The sequence below is a fragment of the Dromaius novaehollandiae genome, chromosome 2 (genome assembly GCF_036370855.1).
Source record: "Dromaius novaehollandiae isolate bDroNov1 chromosome 2, bDroNov1.hap1, whole genome shotgun sequence".
NCBI classification, from domain to species: domain Eukaryota; kingdom Metazoa; phylum Chordata; class Aves; order Casuariiformes; family Dromaiidae; genus Dromaius; species Dromaius novaehollandiae.
The window spans coordinates 117,379,622-117,401,325 of NC_088099.1; the positions used below are offsets into that span (position 1 = coordinate 117,379,622).

Consider the following 21,704-nt stretch of genomic DNA (forward strand, 5'->3'; position numbering starts at 1 on the left):
TCAGACAGTGAAAATGAGTTTCTCTGCTTGTTTTGCAACTGCAAATCAAATATAATTAACATACCTTCATTTGTAAATGCATAATAGAAATTTATCTCTCCACAAAATAATTTGAGGTATTCACAAATTTTGAGGTATTTTATCTATATAGCAATCTTTATTTCAAAGTGGCATTCATTACAAAAATGTAAAAATCCAGCTAAACCAGAAACATTGAGATTATTTTCCTGGGCTTTCACGTTCAGATCTTTGTCCCCATATCCTTTTCCTCACAATATTTTCCCCATTTCCAGTCTGATTACACAGGTGCAAATGTGCCTAGATGGCCTGGAATAGATAAATACACTGAGAAAGGCAAAAGCTGTAAAGCTAAATGCATGCAACAAGTTCTACCAGGAAAAAACCCTCAGAAATAAACATAAGTGAAAAGCAGAGATATCTGCAGATATCAGGAGTTTTGCTCAGTCATCCTTGTCTTTTGCTCCATGTTTAAGGATGCGTGTGAATTCAATGTAGTTGAAATTCCCCTTTTTGTCAATGGGCGCCTCTCTGTAGAGCTCATCTACCTCTTCATCTGTAAACCTGTCTCCCATAGTTGTCAGCAGCTCTCTCAGGTAGTCTTCTTGAATAAACCCTAGAATGCAGCGTAGAGAGGACATAAGAAAAAAAATTATAGGATGCAACAGCAAGACGACTTTTTTTAATTGTCTCAAACAAAACCTACAAGCTTTGTTGCCACAAGAAAACAAAGCCATTAAGGCCTATTTACGTAAATATTTACTCAGCAGAGATAAATCACACAAGGCTGTCAACATATACATTCAAGAAAGCAGTGACAGTGTTCAGCTGTACTTAGTAAGAGTGAAATATAACCATAATTGCAAAATAATTAAAAGCATTCAATCAAGTCCCATTACTAATTTGCATGGTGTCACTACTTCAAATGTCATTTTATGACCTGCATGTGTTGTTTCAAAGAACATACAAATCTGTCAGAATACACAGATCAGACATTCCTTTCAACAGGAAGCCTATATTCCCAAATAGTACTGATAGCCTTTTAGAAACTGTGTATTCTACACAAAGGGAATTCATTTGCATTGACCCTTCCTAATGAAAAGCACTGAATAATAAAAAAAATATGGATTAAACTTGACAGTGTTCAACATTGTGCACAAAATAAAGTATGAAACATTTCAAAAATTCAGAATTGATCTTTAAATCAGTGACAAAACTTGGATTTACCAAACCAGCTGCAAAGACTACATTTTGGGGGATTATTTAAATAAGCAGTCTTCTATAACCTGTGATTCCTCTCTTTGATCAGTAATCTCATTATCTGCTTTTTCTTGTATTAGTTTTCTTTTCCTTTCAAGGCAGCTTAATATAGACACAGGTTGTTGGTAACAGAAGTTCTCCATAATGGCCCCACAGCTTTGAAGACCATGGGTAGTCCCCTTAAAAGTCAGCATAGGAGCAACTTTTACAAGTTAAGAAAAAATTAAGACCATGGTTCTCGATCAACAAGTTTTCTTTCCTACTGATTGAAAAACAGAATGGAAGTGCAAGAATTCTTGGATTGCAGTGTTTAAAACAGTAATTTCAGTTACCGAATAAATGCGACAATTTTTAGCTTGCAAAAACTAGAATTTCCAGAGTTAAATTCTATACAACTTCTATGAATAAAAATATTTATTGTTACAAATAAAGCAAGACATGTACACTGTTATTTTATCCACTTACCTGTTGCTTCTTCATCAAAGCAAGCAAAAGCATTTCTGATTACATCTTCTGGGTCTGTGCCATTTAACTTCTCTCCAAACATTGTGAGGAACATAGTGAAGTTTATGGGGCCTGGAGCCTCATTCATCATGGCATCTAGGTATTCATCCGTTGGATTCTTCCCTACAATAAATATAGACATAGCTTAAAAAAATTCAAGATCAGATCAGATGGATGGAGTGTTTATATAGGTGGCATCTTTCATAGATTTTTGTCAATCTTTTTCACAGCTGATGTAGAATTGTGGTAACAGCTCCCACAAAGACTAACGCAATGAGCTAGCAAATGTTTTGATGTCTGCATGAGAGACTTGCTAGCTTGATAGATAAATAGCAGAACCCCTGCCCAGCCTCCCCCCAAGATACTACCAAGGGAGGCGAGCATATCGTGCAAGTCTTCTTTGTCAATGAAGCCGTCCCTGTTCTGATCAATCATGTTGAAAGCCTCTTTGAATTCTTGAATCTGCGACTGATCAAACATTGCAAATACATTGGAAGTGGCACGCTGAGGGCGCTTCTTGGTGGTCTTCGTCTTAGCCCTTTTGCTAGACATGATGGCTGTCGATTCTAGAGACAGAGAAACAAGTCTAAGATTTAGCCTTATTAAATGAGATTACAGTTTTTCAGGAGGAGAATAGATGAAGGTACATCAAATTCTGGATCACAAAGACAGACCCCAAAATACACACTTATTTCAAGTCTTCTCTTGCATTTTCTTTATTGTCTTTTAGGATTCAGAGAAAAATCATGGTAGGCCAATAGTGGGCTACATTAAAAAGCAAAATGAACCACAAGGCATTTGAAAAGCAGCATATCCCGTGCTTCTGTTTCTGGTTCAGGAACTTATTTGCATCTCTCTCAAATTAAGAGGAGGCTATATGTGGCAGGTTAGGAGGCACTGCTGACCTACCCTCCTGCTCACCTGGCATAGTAATTAGTGGTTAAGTAAATCAAGTAAGTCAAACCAACATTTGGATGGGGAGGGGAGGTATTTCCAACTCTGAATTACATTTTGTTAGAATAGCTGCTGTTAACAGAACAGGATGTCTCAGGACACAGAATGACCCTGAGGAGAGCCTAATGTTTTTGCGAAGGTTTATGAGCAAGGAGGAAGGAAGAAAAAGGTGGTGGTGGTGGGGGGACTGGACTAAGGATACTGACTTAGTTCAAAAACAAAACACTACAGCGTTTTTCTGTTACACAGTTAGCCTGAACTATTACAATATATTTGCATATGTATTCTTTTTCTGATGAATTCTTCCCATAATTTAAAACAATCTTTAGATTTTAGAACTTTTTTTTACATGTTTGAGAGTACTTTTAAAAGCTTTCTGTATTACAAATACACTCACTTCACTGTTTCACTTGAGCTGTCAAATGAAGTAAACAAGTTCTAGTTTACATGTTTTATCATTAATATGACAATCTGAATAGAGGTGAAGCTTTAAAGTTAACAGTTTCTGTTTTTAACTGGGAAGATTATCTATTGTTCAACTACTGCTGATAGTAAAAATACAAAAATCTGACTCACTGAAATGCAAACATGAAGACCTCCTTATTGCTACTGGACCAGAACAAGGTAGCCCTTGTTTACCAATGGTTCTAAAAGCTGCCTTTATACATCTAGGCCTTAATTTTATCTGATTAAAAAGAAAAAAAAAACCATCCATGCTGCTATAATCCTCTCTTTAGTTTGCCCAAACCAAGCGTTACCCAAACCAGATTCCTTCCACCTTGATTTTAGGGTAAGCAGTTACAACAAATTCTTCATGTTTCAGGATACTTAAGTTTCACTGGTAGTCACAAGAATATCAGCATTTTGTAGGTTACAGTATATTACCACTCAGTCTATATAGCTTTTTCTGTTTAAGTTATCTGGTCATAAATGCAATTCTAAATAGAGTCACAGAACAATTCTAATCATTTCTCAGACAGTTTGCTCACAATTGCTAGCTTTTAAGGGGTACAACTGAAAAGAAAGACCAAAATCACCAACTCTGATGCATTCTTTAAAAAGAATGAAAATAAAGCAGAGTAACTACTTTAAGCCATCAACCGATCCAATATACATGCAAAAAGTTTAAAAAAAAAAATCAAAAGACATTTTACCTTGCTTTGTATCAGATACAGAATGTATTGTACCAAGCATCTGGATCATAAATGGATAGTCCATAATTGTGTCCTTCTCAGTATGTCTACAAACACTGTTACTGCTTTCCTCTTCTAATTCTGAACTTAAATCTTATGTTCATGTACAACGTTCTTCTGACGTGTAAAACAATTATGCCCTGAACTAAAAATAGTCTATGAAATGCAACTGTGCATCATTCAACAACACTGAAGTTCTCTTCATTACATTCACTAACCACAAGCTCTTTGCAATGTTTGGACTCCAACAACACTTCAGCAAATAAATATGAACTCCTGACAACTAAATTCACACTGAGACAGCTCATAATAAATATGAATTCCTGACATGTAGATATGCGTGAAGACAGCAGACAACAGAAGTAGTTAGCTTTCAAGCTGTAGTCAAGAATTGTGCATAATTTCAGTCTTTTTCTTACCTCAGTAGAAACACAGGTTACTGTAAAATTCTGAATCATTCATTAAAAGTTCTACTACCCCAAATATAGTCGAACCTATCCGTTAACAATTGTTCCCTGAAATAATCCACGGTTTTCAGGATATTGACTATTCAAAGTAAATTGAAAAGTTTATTTTGTATACAATGTAAGGCAGTACTCCCAGCAAGCCCAGAGCGCTGCTAGCTGCAATTTTCTCATGTACAATTCAATCCTAAGTGAGAGGAAGTAACAAAAGCTGAGTGCTCTTGCTTATAGCTATGCATTGTGGAAAACACCACTTTTTCTTTTTTTAAATTCTGAATAGAAGATTGCCATATCAGAATCTCATATTAGAAAAGGTGGAAAATGCAAATTTAGTGGTAGCAACATTTGCATTACTATTTTCCCAGTTTCTCAAAAACAAGACTTTGGAGACAACCATGCAGAACATAGAAGGCATGACTCTTGCACTCAGGCCTGTAAGTATCAGCCTGCTTGTAGAAAAACATTAGATTTCACAAGATTATAGCACATTTCAGCACGATTTTGGTACAGCTATGCCTGAAATATTATACATAGCACTGGGAACCCTTTTTATAAGAAAAGGTTGACAAACCGGAATATCTAAAGGGAAAAAAAAACCAAGGAAACCAATCCAGTGAGCTAAAAAGATTCATTTATGATGTAAAAGTTTCAAGGGTTTTTACTTAGTGTTATGTCTGTGGGTAAAACAGAGAAACACACAATGTGTGAAAATTAACCTAATCTGAGTGAAGCACAAGACTCATTAATCTTGATAAGAATAGGATTTCATCTGATAAATACAGAGGGTCTTTTTTTTCCCTAAAAAAGAAAAGTATACTTTTGGAGCAGAAATAGGGTAACTTGAGGTTGAAAATAGAGCTTCAGTTGATGAAAATGGAAGTATTTCACACTGGATAGTACAAATCCTGACAGGCAGATTTAGTCTCTGCTTAATACTATGATGCACTGAATGGTCTAGGCCTCCTTTTGGAAACTGATCAAGAAACTCCTAATGTAAGGATCTTTGCCCATGAGACTTACCTATATTTCTGACAACACAACCTTTAGATTCCCCCCCCCCCCCCCCCATATTTAAAAAGAAAACACATAGTAAATTGCAGGCCCTGGACTAGAGAGGCAGTAATATCGCTATGTTATTCTACACTGCTTGTCCCATCATTTGCTTAGCCAGGTGCTAGCAATGAATATCAAACTGTAGAAGCAGAGAAAGTCATCTCATGCTCCTCACCTCTGGGAAGAAGATAAATCCCACAAAGAAGAAACCTAGCAGCCAACAAATTTGAGTCAGGCAAAAGATGTGAACCATTACATCCTGTTAACAGTGGTGAAAGCAGGATCCATTTAGAGTGATCAAAAGTTACGCTTTAAAAAACAGTCTAGCTTTTGAACACAGGTTTTGTAATGATGTGAATGCCTATCACTCAAAATTTAAAAAACAAAACCAAAGCAGTACTGAATATTTTAGCACTGCCAATCATTTGGGAAACTTATTAAACTGTGATGATTGAAGGAGAGTACGATATCTAACTCAAAAGTCAAGCGCAAAGCTAAATGCAAAGTTCTCTTAATGTAGCTAATTACAACATTAGGCATAATCAATCACCCATCACAGCGTGGGTGGTATCAGAAAGAGCTGAGAAGACCAGGGCACTCTCTAGCAGTCTGTGACAAAGCTCATAAAAGAGCAGATCACACTTCAAAAACGATGTAGTCTCACCTAGCCTCGAAAGCCATCTTAATACATTCTTGAATAACAACTTTTTCTTAAACCCTTATAGAGATATCATCAAACCTGCTTTAAAATTCAGTTCTTGTGATTCAAGAAAGCCTCTGTTTACAAGTTAGAGAACGAAAACCATTATGAATTAGCTGTAATGGTCTTGCAGTCAAGATTATTTGAAGGCATAAATATACCTTCTTGCCTGCAGTCTCTTCTGCTAAGCCACCTTTTCCAACTGGACAAGCTCTCAGACTCGTCCTTCCTCACCTCTAACAGCGACCTACAAAGGGCTAAGAAGGGTTTAACGCGGCTAAAAGCCTGCTGACTGCTAACTACAGCGTTTGGGCTAACAGGAGCCCGCTAACCTGCACCGCTGCGCACGGCTCGCTGCCCCGGTGGCAGCACAGCGCCCGGGGAAAGCGGCGGGAGCGGAACCCGCCCCACCGAGGGCGAGGCCGCCGCCTGCCGCCAGGCGCCGCCGGCCTGCGCGACGCCTCCGCACTCTCCTCAGCGGTGAAGTCGCCTGAAGGCGCCGCCACGGCTGTGAGCGGAGACCCTGCCCGCAGCCCGCTCAGGCAGCGCCCGGCCCAGGGCGGCGCTCGCTCGCGGGGGCCGAGCGCCCGCCCGCGCTACCGGCCTCACAGGCGCCAGCCCCAGCCGGGGCCGCGGGCGGCTCCGCCGCCACCGCTTCCTGCCGGCGCGGAGAGGCGGCGCCCCGCCGCGGCGCAGGGTCCCCTCGCGGCCTGCTTCCCCCCCTCTTCCAGCCCCCGCCGCAACAGCGGCCGCGTCCCCGCAGGCGGCCCCTCCCGGCGCATCCCCCCGCCCCCCCCGGCTGCGGACGGCGCGGGCCTCGTCAGCACCCTCTCCCCCCGCCCCGGGCGCGGGGTCCCGCCTCACCCGGCGGCCGCAGGAGAGAGTCGCGGTAGGAGCGCGGGGCAGGCACAGGCGGCAGCAGCTACCGCGGCGCTTCCGGAGAGCAAGAAACCGGCAGCGGCCGCCGCCCAACCAGCGCGCAGGAAGGAAAGCTTAGGCGAAACCATCCGCTCCGAAACGCGGGGGGAGAGAAACGGCGAGGCTCGTCGCCTCGGCGGTGAGGCGGTACAGGCCGTGCCGGGGAAGGGGGGGCAGTAATTTCACACCTAACGCTTTCCCTCGTTTTCCCCCTCCCCGCCTTGGGAGTTTCGAGTCAGAGTCCCAGGCTCGACCTTTGTTTCCCCCCCCCCGGCTGAGTGGCGCCTTGGTGCAGCGCGGTGCCGTCACCGCATTCCAGGGCGCGGGGGGCGGAGGCAGCGCGGCGCATTGCCCTTGTAAGGCAACGGCGGGAGTTTCCTGTGCGTGGCGGCCGCAGCGGGGCGGAGCTCATACCCGGGCGGCCCCAGGCACCTACGGGCCGCGCGTCCCAGCCCTGCCGCCCTCCCGCGCGCCTCCCCGGCGCCGGGAGGCGGCGCTCGCCTCTCGCGCTAGCGGCCGGCGGGGGGCTCCTCCTGGCTCGGTGGAGACCCTCAGCCACCATCCCCCTGCCCCCCGTTCGGAACCCCCAAGCGGCTTTTCCAACGGTCAGAAAACCGCCCCCAACCGCCCTCTCAACGGTCGCAGGACCTGGCCGCCTCCCCTCCCCCCGCCGTCGCGTTCTGCCGAGTCCCTTAACGGCCGCAGCGCGCTCGGCTGTTGGAGGCTGTGGCCCGCCGCCGGCGGGCACCGCCGCGCGGTGCCCGGGGGTCGGTGCGGTCCCGTCCGGCCGCAGCAGTTTAATAATTTCCGCGATACAGAGTGTGGGGGGCGCGTTTCCTGCTAAGGCGAAAAGCCTGCCTCGAGGAGCTCGCAGTAGCGCAGAAGACTAATCCAGCTTTATACAGGTATAAAGAAAATAAATGCTTGATCGAGTTTACACAAAAGTGTGGCAACGCGTCAGTTTTACCTAGAAAATAAAAATGCGTATTCAGGAAGCCTAAGGGCAATTCACAGCTGCTTCACATGCAAATAATGACAGGTCTGTTTTTATCTAATCACAGTAAACTGCCCACACCTGCCTTCCCAAACTTCTCTCAACCTCTCCTATGCTGTAGCAGATCTTTCTTTTCCATCTTCCATTACGTCATGTTTGTCACAACATTATCGTTCCTAACTACCAGTATCTCATTTCCAAGCAATTTTTAGGAGCTGTAGTTGTCTCATGAGCATCATGACTCTCAGTTATTCCCACTTCCTGACAGGCAATTATCTTCTCAGTCATCTTTGAATGTTTGGGATGGTGGTGTATTGTATTTGAGCAGGTGAGCAATTTACCCTGCACCCAGTGGTAAAAATATTCTGTCCTGCATTCTTGGGAAGTGCTATGTCATAACAATTCATGGAGCTGATGCAAGTAATACAATAAATATTTATAACTGAAAGCAACGTTTGGAACATTGTTTTCAACATTTGTTAGTTACTTGTGTATGTTGGGTTCAGAGTCCATACATTAGGCTGTGTGTTTGGCCTCATTGCCTAAGAAAAAGAGTTTATGCTGTTTTGTTGTCTGTATGTAATTCCATCTTCCAATAATTTTTAAACATATCAGTCAGCCTATTTTCCTAAATTTAATGGAAGGCTAGCCTCTCAGTTATAGTAAAGTCTCACAGAGTTCGCAAATATTGATGTGATGTGTAAATACTGATGTATCTTGAGTAGGAAGATCTCCATATTGGTGACTTTATTGAGGGAAAGACTTGCACAACTTAATAAAAGAAGCAGTGGCCAGCTGGTCACACCTGTAGCTCTGAATCAGCTGCAGTGGGTTTGGCTAGTTGTGTGGCTTTACCAGGGTACGTGGAGGGGGCAGGGGAGCTCTTCCAGGCCTGGGAGAAGAGCGTTAGGAAGGGAGAACACAAATCCAAAGAAAACTTTTCATTACTTTGGCTGTGGTATTCTGTTGTAGAACAGCTTACTGCTTTATAAAAAATCAGAAAACACTTTTTAAACACAGCTTTCCATATCACGATTGCTACTGATGGTATGTGCTGTCTGTAGTAAAGTGTGGTAGTTTCTGTCATGCTTTGTGTGTTTCTTTTGTGTAGTGGAAAGGCTTGGCAGGCCTTCCACATCAGGTTCACTTGGTAGGATTCTTCCGTGTTTTAAAAGGCAGCACCTTACATGGAAGCACATACTTTTGTGTTTCAGTGCAAATGGTGCCATATCCCCCGATTTTAAAATCTCCTTTTTTTTTTTTTTACCTTTTGAAGTTGAGACATCCTTCTTGTGATCCTGAAACACGTTTCTCATGTCATATGTAAAACTTGTGCCTGTTTTCATCCTTTTTGTTTTTTGAGTCCAGCATATCTACTGTTGGAGTCAGTGGCAAAATTAATATGAAATTTAATAGTTTTAGCCTTGATGAAAGCAGGAATGGGAATCTTTATATTAGAGACTGTATTTTTATCCAACAATGAAATCCTAACAATATTTGATAACAATGATGTCTTATTTTTGCCTTTGAAAATTGGATACAATATTAATTCAATTATATGTAAGTTTACTTATTTTTATGACTTATTCTTAAAATATTTTTTTAGCTTACCTAAAATTGGGATTATGAAAAATATATGAATAAAAAAATTCACAGGATAAAATGCAAATAATGAATGTGTGGAAAGACCTATCAGAAAAGTCTGCATGCCTGTAATCCCTGTCTAGAGTGCCTGGATATGAGTAGCTGCCAGGTTTAATATTTAACATAATGAATAATGTTTACTAGACTAACCATGGAGGACTTTAGCCTATACTCTAAACTGCCATAGATAACTTTGCCTCATTGGCCATTAACCTTTCATGAGATTTTTTTCCTGGTTCATTTCTTCATGGGAAAATGTGTGTCATCTTCTATTTTGAGAAGCAGAGGGAAATTTAGAGACTCACCTGATCCCAAGAATCTTTAAGATATATAGAAGACAGTAATACAGATTCATGAAGACCAATCCTATCTCCACAAAACATAATCATTAACTGGTTATAAATAATACATGATTCATTTGTAGCATTCTTCTTCAATTGCTCTCACTGAACTTCCTCAGACAGTATCAAGATAACATGAGTTCCATTTTATAGATGGTGCAACTGAAGCACAGGCGGGCTAGACAGCCAATGATTTATAAAAGCCTAAAGATACAGGTAGGAATGTAAAATGATTTTCAAAAAAATAATCCATTTAGGAGTCTATCTTCAATGGAACTTAGAAGCTTGAATACTTCTAAAAGTCCTTTTAAATTCCAATCTTTAGACACGCAAATAACTTTAAACATTTACCTTAAAGTGACTTACCTACTACTTCCTCAGAGACCGAAGGTCTCTAAGGGACAAAGTTTTGCAAAGCTGCTTGTAAACTCATTCTTGAATACATACTAGACTTATGCTAATCCTTCTGAGTAGGTTTAACTTTTGTATATGTGAATAATCTCACTACAGTAAACATAGTATTGCTGGAACAACCAGGTTCCTCTCTTGGATAGCAAATAATCTGTATAGGAATTCCTTCTATGGTGGTTTGGGGAAGAGTCTAGCTTCCTAGACTTGCTTGGTCAATGGCATTGCCATGTATTACATCTTCCATGCCTTTTCATGCTCCACTGTTATAAGGATCTCCATTGTTGCTGTCTATATACTTTTTGGTCACACTGATAGGTCATATAGGTCATATATTCTACATATATGTCAGTACGTTCTACATGGTTTCAATACAGTTCCACTCCATGGAGATGCTGATATTGCAATCCAGGCTGGCAATGGCATCTTAAAATTAATTATATAAATTTACAAGGAAGAGTCTGCAGCTGGCAAAATCCTAGCCATATGGAAGTAAAGGGCGAGAATGTCACACCTCTTTATCAATGTGTCTCCTTTGTAAGGATGCATTTTACTGGAAGAAGTATGCTTTAATGAAGCTCATGGTTCATTAAAAAAATATGGTGGCAACTAGGACAGTAGAAGAAACAAAAGTTTAGCACTTTCCTCAAGTAGATGATTTACCTATTTGTGGCCATAGGTCCAGTTTAGCAATTTATCTAGCACTTGCTTAATGTTTTCTTCTTTTTGTTTGTCCAGAAATAAAACAATTACCAGTTAGTTAATTTTTATAAATAATAATACTAGTTTAATGTATTTGCAGCAAAAGTCAGGAGAATATGTTCTTTTATGGTATTCAGTTACATAATCAATAGGTATAATTAAACTATTTCTACATGTGAAGAAATACAATAAATCAAAAAAGCTATACTATCATTATGTTGTAGAAATCACCAATACTTACAGTCAGGAAAGAAGGAATGTGCTCTGACTTGCTACAAATTCCAGCAATCAACACAGGTCTTACACATTATAGTAAATAATATATATATTTTTAATCACTTAAATAGTACAACTCTGGCCGATAACGGTAAGGGTAATGCAGGTGCCACAGCGTGGAGTTGGCCTTGCCATTCCTAGATATGCAAGCATGTCAGTGTTCCACCTCATTGATTTTTGAAGCTGTGCCTGTAGAGAAGACACCAATGCTGCTGTTTACTTATTGCTAGTTGAGTTGTTTTATCCTTATTGTCTGTTTACTTTTTGCATGACTCCGTATATGTCCTACGTACTGTTGAAGTAAAGAAATATTTTTAAAATGCAAAGTAACATTAATACAGTTAAAAACAGAACAAAACAAAAGTGCTCTTTATTCAGAGTCAGCATTTTCCTCCTACACCATAAGGCCATGAACAGGAACATGAAAGAAGAAGAAATAACCAAAGTGTTTGAAACGTTAAAAAAGAGCACTTTTGTGGACCGCCCATACTGAACAGCTAGGTGTATGTAGTGGATTTGTCCTCTGATATTGCTGAACAGCAAATAACTACAAAACAATAATTACAAATATTGAAACAATGATTAAAAATATTGTTTCATTTGCTTATGGTATGTTGCATAACTTCAGATCTTATATTTATCTTTCTTTTTCTTTCCAGAGACTTCTATGTGCATATAATCATGTAGACTACATTATCTTTTTTTCTTAACTGTGGACTAACTATGTACTACAGGAGCTAGAAGGTATGTTTTTAATTTGAACAATTCTGTAATGTTCTCTTCTCTTAAATCTTGCAAATGTATGTCTTTCTCATTTTGTGTTGTTACACTTCATGCAAATTAGGTTAGCCCTTCCATTTTGGGACAAAACCTGGTTCTAATGTTGAACCCAAAGAATGAAGCCACGTACTGTGTGCATTGCAAGTACTGGAAGTGAAAGGAATCCCAGCCATCCACCTTGTATGCCTATTACGCTCTGTGACAGTTTCTGTCACATCTTAGTTATCTATGGGTGGATTATGCAGTTTGTGCATTAACTGTGGGCGTGCAGACTCATTGCTGGTCTTGTATGCTCAAATCAGGTTTGGGAGCAGCACATCACATTCCTGCGGTGCTGGCTGTGTGGACTCACAAGCGTCTGTTGTTGTCGGCTCAGAGATCCCTGCACTCTAGTCAGTAGTAACATTCCTTCATTTATTAAACTCTTACTGCAGTTCTTGTACAGTAATTAATGTATGGCTTGTACTATAAATATTCTTGTTTTATCCAGCTTTTTTCATTCCATTATTACTTTGAGTGTTGACTATGTTATGCTTCTTAAGACAATAGCTCTTAAAATTGTGCTCCAGGAGAAATAAGTCTGTTTTGCTTTAAGCAGTAATCTGCTACTTTTACTTAAAGCAATAGTCTGCTACTTTTCTGTCCCACCCTTACATAGCGTAGAACAAAAAGACTCCACATCAAACAAAGCACCATGGTGCACCAGATATTTGGACTCAGACTACATAGTCCTGGCAGTTTGTTTTTACTCCCAGTGCCAGAAACCCACGCTGGAGTTCTACTGTTGCCTGATTTCAGGTTCTAGAAAGGCTAAAGCTGACTTACTCATCTTGATTTATAATTCAGACCTTGCGTTGTGGCTCAGGTTCATTGTCAGACACATTTGACCACTTTCGTGCATGTCTCCTGGAAGAGAGGCCCAGCCTGCAGAAGCATTGCAGGCCATGAGCTAAGAGCAGGTAATTCCACCCTGCTGCCTTTGCTTGGGCTGCAAACACTTTGAGGTTGGACGTGGCTGATACCAGTTGTAACCAGCAAGAGGAGCTCTTAATTTGGTTAGAAATGCGAGAGACAGGCTATCTAGTCTTTCTTCACACAGGAAAGGACATTGTAAAATGAAATTAAATTGAGATTGGGCTAAATTCTGTTGTGGCCCAGAAGAGAAAGGGGAAGACATACTGCCTGTACAGTAGGCATCAGGGGATGATACTTAGGATGCTCTTGAATTCTTAAATGTTTATCAAGAGAAATTGCTGGACACTTCAAAGCGGGAATTCTGCTTAAGTACAACAGCAACTCTTTGCTATGCTTGTATGCTGTTAATTACTTCTCCCCAATCACAAAAAATTTAAAGATGCACGTCCATGCCCTAATTGCTTCAGAAGTTTTTCTGAGAACTCTGTTTTTCTAGTTATTAAAAGCAGGAGAAATGTGACATCACAAACCTGGAAGTTTGAGCAGTTTCTCTGCTTTCAGTACAGACTTAGAATCAGTGTGTCTTCATTTTGTGAAAAGCTCAAATATTTTTATGTGATGGGATATGATGCATTTGGTTTTATGGTGTTATAATCAATGTTCCAAATGTAACAACAACAACAACAACATCATAATAATCTACAACACATTAAATATATTTTCTACTTGTTTAGCATAATTAGTCTCACTGTTTTCACCAGAGGTACTTGTGTGAGTGTGATGAGCCAGAGCTGACCTCTAAAACTCAGCTGCGGTTTGCAAATTTTCCTGTGAATCTGGATTGAATTTAAAACAGGCTAGAGGGAAATTTTGAATAAATCTGGGTTGAATAAAATATCCAAATGCTTGGAAAGTGTATAAAAACAAATGATCTAGAATAGTCCCAGTTTTGGAAAAAATGAGATTTGGGGTGAGTTTCGTTCAAACATGAAAGCTAAAGGGGAACTCGCTGTTTAGGAAGTCTGTTCAGTAAGGGCTGGAAAAATGAACACATGAACTGCAAAGAACAAATGAACAAACTGTGATGAACAAATGAACACCACAAATCAAACCCAGCTTCAGAAAGCTCTAGTTTACATCTTCTTTCTCAAGCCATGCTTTGTAGTTCAAGTCTACCTGAATACCCTACATGCATATGTTAATATTGATATTAGGATTAGGAACGTATGCTTTTCTGCCATATGCAGTGGAGGAAAAGTAACTGGGACTGTTCACACAGGAGTCACAATAGTTTTTCCCTATGTAAATCATCATTTCTCTTGTATCCATAGCCATCCTGTTTGCACTGGCACTATGCTGAAAAAGCCTTGGTCAGAGAGAACAGGCTTCCAGTGTTATTTGTTGCCAGTGAGCTACTCTTCTGTCAATTTTCTGTCTAGTTTAGATAAGAGGTATTCCTGAAAGGGTGTGTGTTAAAACTGTGCTTTAGTGAAAAATTAAATGCCTTTAAAATCAAATATTTTAAATTTTTCCTACTTGTAAACCTATCTCACTGAACATTATCTGAATATTCTGCTTGCATCCAGTACTCTACTTGCTTTCGGTTGCCAGTACTGAAGGAATTAAGCTTTTTCTGTTGATGAGCTGGAAAGACATCTCAAACGCCCTTGTTCAAAGAGTCAGCTTTTGTGCCTTTTAAAAGAAAATCTCACTTTGTTTTTTAAAGTATTAAGTCTCTGGCCATTTCATGCTTGAAAGCAACCTTGACACCAGAAACCAAACGATAAGTTGAAATGGCATGTGTAACTTGACCCAAATTCTGCAGCTAAAAGTGGGGATAAGGGAAGGTGTAATCAGTTTTCAAACACCCCACCCAAAACTGTAATCTGACCCTGTGCATTGTGGCCCTGGAGCCATAATGGTGACCAGAAGTTGATTACAAATGGTACGCAGAATGAAAAAACTGTTTTGCAGTCCCTCTGGAAATACAAGTGCTGATTAGTCCTTCTTTTGAGTGTCATACTGCAGAATAGTTCCTGACAGACCGTACTCCCCCACAAGACGGCTTTCTGGGGTAGCTGACAGATGTAATGAAGTCCTGTTTTCCCTTTTCCTCCCCTTCTAACCATTCTGAGAGAGAAAAAAAGACAGGCTACTGTTTTTCTGTTGAGCGAGTTTTGCAGCCTTTGTCTGGCTCTTTTCCCACCAGAATCTGCTGCCCAACCCTTGCTGCGCTTTGTGAAACAGCTACAGCAGGGACCCTGGGACTCTCACTTGCTTATCAAGAAACACCAGCAATTTGTTTTCCTGCACTGCGCACCTGTACTGTACAATTCCACTACTGTACAGCTGAGCTTGATGTCCTTGCTAGGACAGGCAGTGGATTTACAGGATCGGATGCTGCTCACCTAGCTTTGCCAGAAGCCAGACTTGTTCCCCTCTTGATTAGCCACCCTACAGCAAGAAATCAGATTGCTCCCCCAGGAATTTCTGGAGCTCATCATCATCTGTTTTTAACCCACGAGCAGTCATTATACAATAGCTTACAGATTGTAAGTCCCTGCTAGTGTTAGGAGAAGGAAAGGATGTATTTCCTCTGTACTCTGGCGGTTAGTGTAACGGTCCTTAAAGAACCACTATGAACTAGTAACATTTTAAGCAAACACACAAGGGCAGCAGAAAATCTACTGTTTCAGGAAGCCACTAATATCTTTTGCAGGGCTAATCCTCAGACATGCCCAGAACTTAAAACCTGTGGCTGAGGATTCAGCTGTCTGCCTGTGATCATTGCTGAAACAGCATACAGCCTTCCATAATGAAACCCCAAACACAGGAGTTTAGGAGGTGTTTTAGCTATTATTTATGGGAAGTGTAAAGTGTTGTGGTACACAAAATAAATTAATATTTTTTCAATAGGCAAAATTAGAGAAACCTTGAACAATACACATTTTTCAATACAAATTGAAAAAATATTCATTGTATATTTAATTTTAAAGACAATTGCAGACCTGCAGAAATAATGAATAAATAAATGTATTAAAAATTTCAAGGTCTCTCAGTGACTTGATGAAAACTGTGTTTCTTCATGAAATATTGATAAATACAAGAAAATTATGGTGAAAATCTTTAATATGTTTCTGATCCCCAAATATTGCCATTTTCCCTCAGTGCAGATTAATTGCAAAGGTCTTTCACAAAATGCTGTCAGTAACTGAAACTTTCAAGAAGTGCAACCTTTGCAAGTTAAGCAGCCTGAAACTTTAATTCATGCAACCACAGAATGTGAAAATGGACTTGAGCTATTCAGTTTGATCTCTCCCTCGTAGCCCATTTTAAATTTTTTTGGCCTTTGGCCAGAGCTAAAGTGATGGTTGAATAAAAGAAATCTTTCTGTAAGGACAAGTACAGTAACCATGGCTAAACTTCAAAGAACTGCCATTAGGTGATAAATGGCGAACAGATGGGCTCAAATTTGGACCATCTCATAGAAAACAAAGTATGTCTAGTGGACAAATGCTTCTCATGTGTTTTTGCGTGTGACTATAAATAGTAAATAAAGATGCAGTCCCTATTTTCTGTTGTGCACATTTAATCTTTGGATTGGTATAGGTTTTGGAACACAGTGAATCATCCTTAATATCAACAAAACCAGGCTCCAAATTCTTTTAACATTATCTAATGACTTGGAGTGCTCTGTGTCCCTATCACTGTTCTGATTATTTGTACAAAGATTATGCTTTTATCTGTAAGAGTATTTCTAATTAAAGAGTGTGGCTATGTAGAGATGATACTTCTTGAGAATACCTCCTCTCCATTGTTTTTGTCATGAGAGATATAAAGGTTGGGAATTGTATTCGTTGGAGTTAACAGTGTAACAGACCATGCACAGAGGCATGTCTAATAATAAAGAGATTGTGTTGCAGTTATGTTAGTAGGTATTTTAGGATCATGTATTCTGCATGCCTATCAATAAAGAATAGAGCCTTCTGTGTGTAGTTCTCTGGAATTAGATTACTCATCTAGCTCCTTTTAATTCATAGGGTATGAGTGCTGGAGGAACTATTAATATAAGCAGTTCAAAAGTAGAAAATACCTGGAAAAAAAGAGGCTTTCCTGCCTAATTACCAGATGACTACAAACAGCAGTGAGATCAAACAGTAAGGGCATATACAGACAAAGATTTTAACTTATACATCTATCAGAACAATTCGGGGACTCACAGCAAGACAAAAATCGTGCTGGAGCTGGCCCTTCCCTACATGCTTGGGAGCGCTTGCAGGAGTCCTCCTGGGTCCTGGAACGCAACCAGGGACCCATGGAGACCTGCAGAGGAGCAGGCAGAGAGCCTAAAGGAAGGGAAGTAGCGGCTCAGGACTGGTGTGGGACAATAGCTTGAGCTCCTGCCACTGATTTTTCAAGGTAAGGCAAAAGCCTGGAAAGCGTGAACTAGGAGGAATAAGGGACATACAATAGGAGATGGAAAATTGGGCAAATAGATTGCTTTTTAAAGACTAGGTTGCAGCCTTTAAATATTGTTTAGAGCCTGGCACTGTCAGAAGTCAGCCCTTGGATAGGGTGAAGGAAAGCTTTGCAGCCATGGGAAGACAGTGGAAATTTGTGCGATGGGACAAAACAGTTTTGCTTTGTGCCACTGATGAACTACTGGTTCTGGGGCTGGCTTTGGTACTAACAGATTTGGACTAGTAACAGGGATAGAAAAATACAAGACTGTTTAAACTGCAGAGCTTTATAAAAAAAAATCTGTCATCAGAGCTCCAAATAGTCTGTTGTTACTGTGCTATGTCTTTCAGAGTGCTGGCAACCTACATACCTTGGGGTTGTCTGGAGGAGTTCAAACATTGAACTGTGGAGCTGGAAAGACATCGCAGTTTTTGAAAAAAGCAATCAAGGAATCCAAGTATGATTTTGTGGGGGAAACTCAATATTTGTGGGCATTAATGGATGATACTACTGTCTGTCAGCTGTTAGGATAGTCAGGGATTAGGCCAGTTGGCTCAGGGAGATTGTGTAGTCTCCATTGGTAGAGATTTTCAAGACCCAGCTGGGCAAAGCCCTGAACAATCTCATAGTTGAATCTCACAGCTGACCCTGCTCAGGGCCAGAGGTTGGACTGGACACCTCCTAAGATCCCTCCCAACCTGAATTATTCTGTGATTCTATTGTATATCCAAATTGCCATGCAGATATGTGCTTTACTGTATGTTAATAGTAAAAATAGTTTTATTAATAAGTATTTAGCTGCACTAGCAGTATGGTACCTTAAGATTGAAAACAGTATGCAAATTTCTGCAAACATAGGGCTAATTAAACAGAAATAGTGGCAAACAGAAAGAAAGCAGTAAAATGATAGGATGCTTAGTCTCTGTGTAGCACTGGCAATCCTATCTTACTAAAATATATGACTAACTTCTGCAATCTTTTACTTATACTCAGCCTATAATTCAGGTTTTATTTTTGCAAGCGAGATTTTTTCCGCTACTTAAGATCAGTAATGACATTCTTGGCAATTGAGTGTCCTTCCAAGTGTATAAATAAAACCCAATAGAAGTATAAGCAGTCTTTTTTTTTTAGTTCAGATGTGCAAACCAGTCTGCATAGCTTAAAATGCATGCTTTATACTGCTGCACCCAATTCAGGCTCATTAAAGACAAGTGTGATTGAAAACCACAACTGAATTTGTGCTAGATTTAGAAATTCTGCTGCTGGAGCATTGTTTTATATAGTAAGTCCCTGTGGTGTAGGACAAATTTAGAACTTGTTCTGTGCGGTCAAGAAATACTAAGATCCAGTAAAGAGCAAAATACTCAAAGGAAAGGGAGGAAAAAGAGCACAGAATAATAAGACAAAACTTCTATAAAAGAAAGAAGAAATATAAATCAAAGTGTTCTGATTATGACGCTGAATTCCAATACAGTGGATAGGATACATGGTTGGTGGTTACAGACTGGGAAAATTTCCCAGATTCCTATGGTTCGGTAGTGTGAGCAGGACTGAATTACCCCGTCGGTTAGCAAGTAAAATGGGGGGTGTTTTGCCACAGTTGTTAGGTGAGTTTGTTTTGTTAGAAACCAGGAAAGAACTGGAAGTAAGTCACATTCTCAAAGTTCATTTTTTATCTGGTGATGACAATGTTTTTGTCTCAGCCTACTTGCAACAGTTGACAATTACTCATCTGTGATAGCTGCCAGCAGCGTTTCTCCAACTTGTGCTTCTTTAGGGCTTTAGAAAAGTCACTGGCTGCAAGGACAGAACCCACAGGCATGATGAAAATCAGTTTTTCCTTTTGCAAACTGTTCTTCCATTATACTGCAGCTGAGTTTTCTTTCAGATTCTACGTCAAATAATTTTCTTTGTGTGCCAGATTTTTTGATTTTTTTGAAGAAAACATTCATAAGAATGATTTAAAAATATTTTTTAATTTATACTCACAGTCTTCCTGCTTTTTCTTCCAATGTGGTAAGAAAATAATTTCTTATAGGCCAATATTTAGAAGTATTTTATTTAAAAATTCATAAAACGGGTAAAAAAGTTAATTTTTATTTTTTCCAAATGAATAGGAATCCAATCTTAAACATATAAGGAACTCCAGTTTAGCTGAGACGGCCATGACAGGTAGTACACAGAAATGATTTGACATAGGAAATAACTGACAAAAAATTAAGGCTCATAAATAAAAGTGAAATAAAGTAATATTTAAAATATAAAATGACTGGAAGATGTGAGATACAATATCTTAAACACAAAACAGTGCTTCTTTTGAGAACACGTCAGCATATGGAAGATTTTTGACAAATGACTTCACATAGGAAGCTTGAATTCCGTGGAGAAAGCTTGTATCTCTCCAGTTACCACAACTGCACTGTGATTTATGCAAAGCAGTAGTAACCATCATCAAAGTTAGGGAAAAAAAAAGAGCAAGAGAATGTTTCTCCTTATCAATTTTCAAATTCTGAATAATTTTGTATTAAATATGCTCATCACGTTTTCAGGCAAATATAAAATCATCATACAATTTCCACACATAGAGATTCAGCAGTGACACTGAGCAGAAGAGATACAGAGTAGCTGGTATGAAACAGCAGACAGATTCTTAACAGAAAGTTTTTTAGCTTAATTGGACAATGATTTGTTTTCAACATCCAGTTAAAATAACTGAAGCACTAAATGAAAAATAATGCAGGTGAGAAGCTGAGCCCACAGAACACACCAGGCTGTACACTAAACCATGCTACAGCTGGTGCTTTGCATAACAAAAATGGTCAGTATATCGCTTGTATATATCACTGGAAGCAATGGCCTGCCAAATTAGGATATATCTCAGCTATTTAAGACTTTGATTAAGGTTGCAGAAATTGAGCTACTGGGATAACATTTATCTGTTTAACCGCATGCAGATTGGCAACTTTATAAATGAGAAAAAAATCTGCTTCTGTGCTTTATTTCTAAGGCCAAATTATGCACACCAAATCTCTTGTCAAACCTTATGTCAAACCGTGACCAGCAGCATCAGTGGGCAGAATGGTGGTTTGAAATGAACCATTGAACTTGAGGGTTCCATGAACTTGGGAGATGAGCAGTAAACAAGAGTCAGGATTTTAAGAATAGCACAAGTGGAGAGAGGGAGCAGGTGATCAATGGTGTGCCCACATCCAAGTAAAGACATGTTCTGGGTACTGGGAGAAGTAATGGAAAGTACAAATGTAATCAGACACACAAGGGATAGTGCTGTTTTAGGTATGTAATTTTCTTTTTTGTTGCTTTCATTACGGAGGTGAGACTTGATTCATTATGTGCAGTTGCATTATGCTTCATTATAAAATATCATGTGTGTTTTAACACCTTGCTGACTTCAAACACTTCCACTGAAAAATTACTTAAGGATATGTCCACACAGCCATCACCTAGAGATGTATCTGAAAGAACTTTAAACTAACAAGCTAAATTTCTGCTAGCAGTACACCTCCAGCAGCACAGAGATCAGGGCTAACTGCAAAACTCACCATAAATTGATTAGCTCAGTAAGTAGCAGGGAAAAGGTCTTGCTCGGAGCTTTATGTTGCCAGAGCTACACCATCACTGATGCTGGACTTAGCTAGTGTAAAGCTAGCATGTAAAAATCTACACTCTGGGTAGCTGTTATCAGGAAAAAGCTGTTATGCTTTCCAAACTAGCTGCCTGTGGAGGCAAAGAAGGATATTTTGATAGCTAGAAGCCACCCTCTGCTTTGCGTCCTGCTTTCCTCTAGGTACCTGTGGGTACCCCCTCCTAAGTCCCCCAGTTCTGGTCACAAAGTTTTCCTTTCTTTGGCAATGAATCTGTAGTCCCTTTTCCTTGGGAGCTGCAGCAGCCAGTGGGGCACATCTATTGCCCATATGGTATGTCTCTCACCCTGCCTTGCTGCAGCTTAAATGATGGAAATACTGAAAGGGGTGCAGATAACACATCTGGAAGTAGCTATTTTTCACTGCTGGCATACACAACCACAGTATTTCACAGGAATACTGAAATTTAGTGTGGCTAAATGACTTGGAAGAGTTGGGTTTGCTATATTAAGATTTA

At 40.0% G+C, this 21,704-nt stretch overlaps 2 protein-coding genes across 12 annotated transcripts in view; one reads left to right on the forward strand and one right to left on the reverse strand.

The window, feature by feature from the left end:
• MYOM1 (myomesin 1) overlaps nucleotides 1–21,704 on the forward strand; it is a 112,566-nt gene that overhangs the window by 10,312 nt on the left and 80,550 nt on the right. For 6 of the 10 annotated variants that reach the window (XM_064507248.1, XM_026122835.2, XM_026122834.2 and 3 more), the window contains exon 2: nucleotides 12,089–12,173. The gene's annotated coding sequence lies outside the window, so the exon portion shown is untranslated. Of the gene's footprint in view, nucleotides 1–7,504; nucleotides 7,970–12,088; nucleotides 12,174–12,511; nucleotides 12,602–17,935; nucleotides 18,043–21,704 lie in introns of those variants that run through there. The other 4 variants (XM_064507249.1, XM_026122831.2, XM_026122832.2 and 1 more) reach the window with 4 other exon arrangements.
• Nucleotides 128–7,169, reverse strand: LOC112997028 (myosin regulatory light chain 2, smooth muscle minor isoform). 2 transcript variants are annotated; one of them, XM_026122844.2, is made up of 4 exons: nucleotides 7,011–7,169; nucleotides 2,151–2,348; nucleotides 1,744–1,905; nucleotides 128–634 (listed from the first exon to the last, which is right to left on the reverse strand). In XM_026122844.2, exons 2-4 carry the CDS (start codon nucleotides 2,332–2,334, stop codon nucleotides 462–464), a joined length of 519 nt encoding a protein of 172 aa, XP_025978629.1. In that variant the 5' UTR covers nucleotides 2,335–2,348; nucleotides 7,011–7,169; the 3' UTR covers nucleotides 128–461. The 2 variants fall into 2 exon arrangements, with proteins under 2 accessions (XP_025978629.1, XP_064363323.1); XM_064507253.1 differs by lacking the exon at nucleotides 7,011–7,169 and adding an exon at nucleotides 3,891–4,029.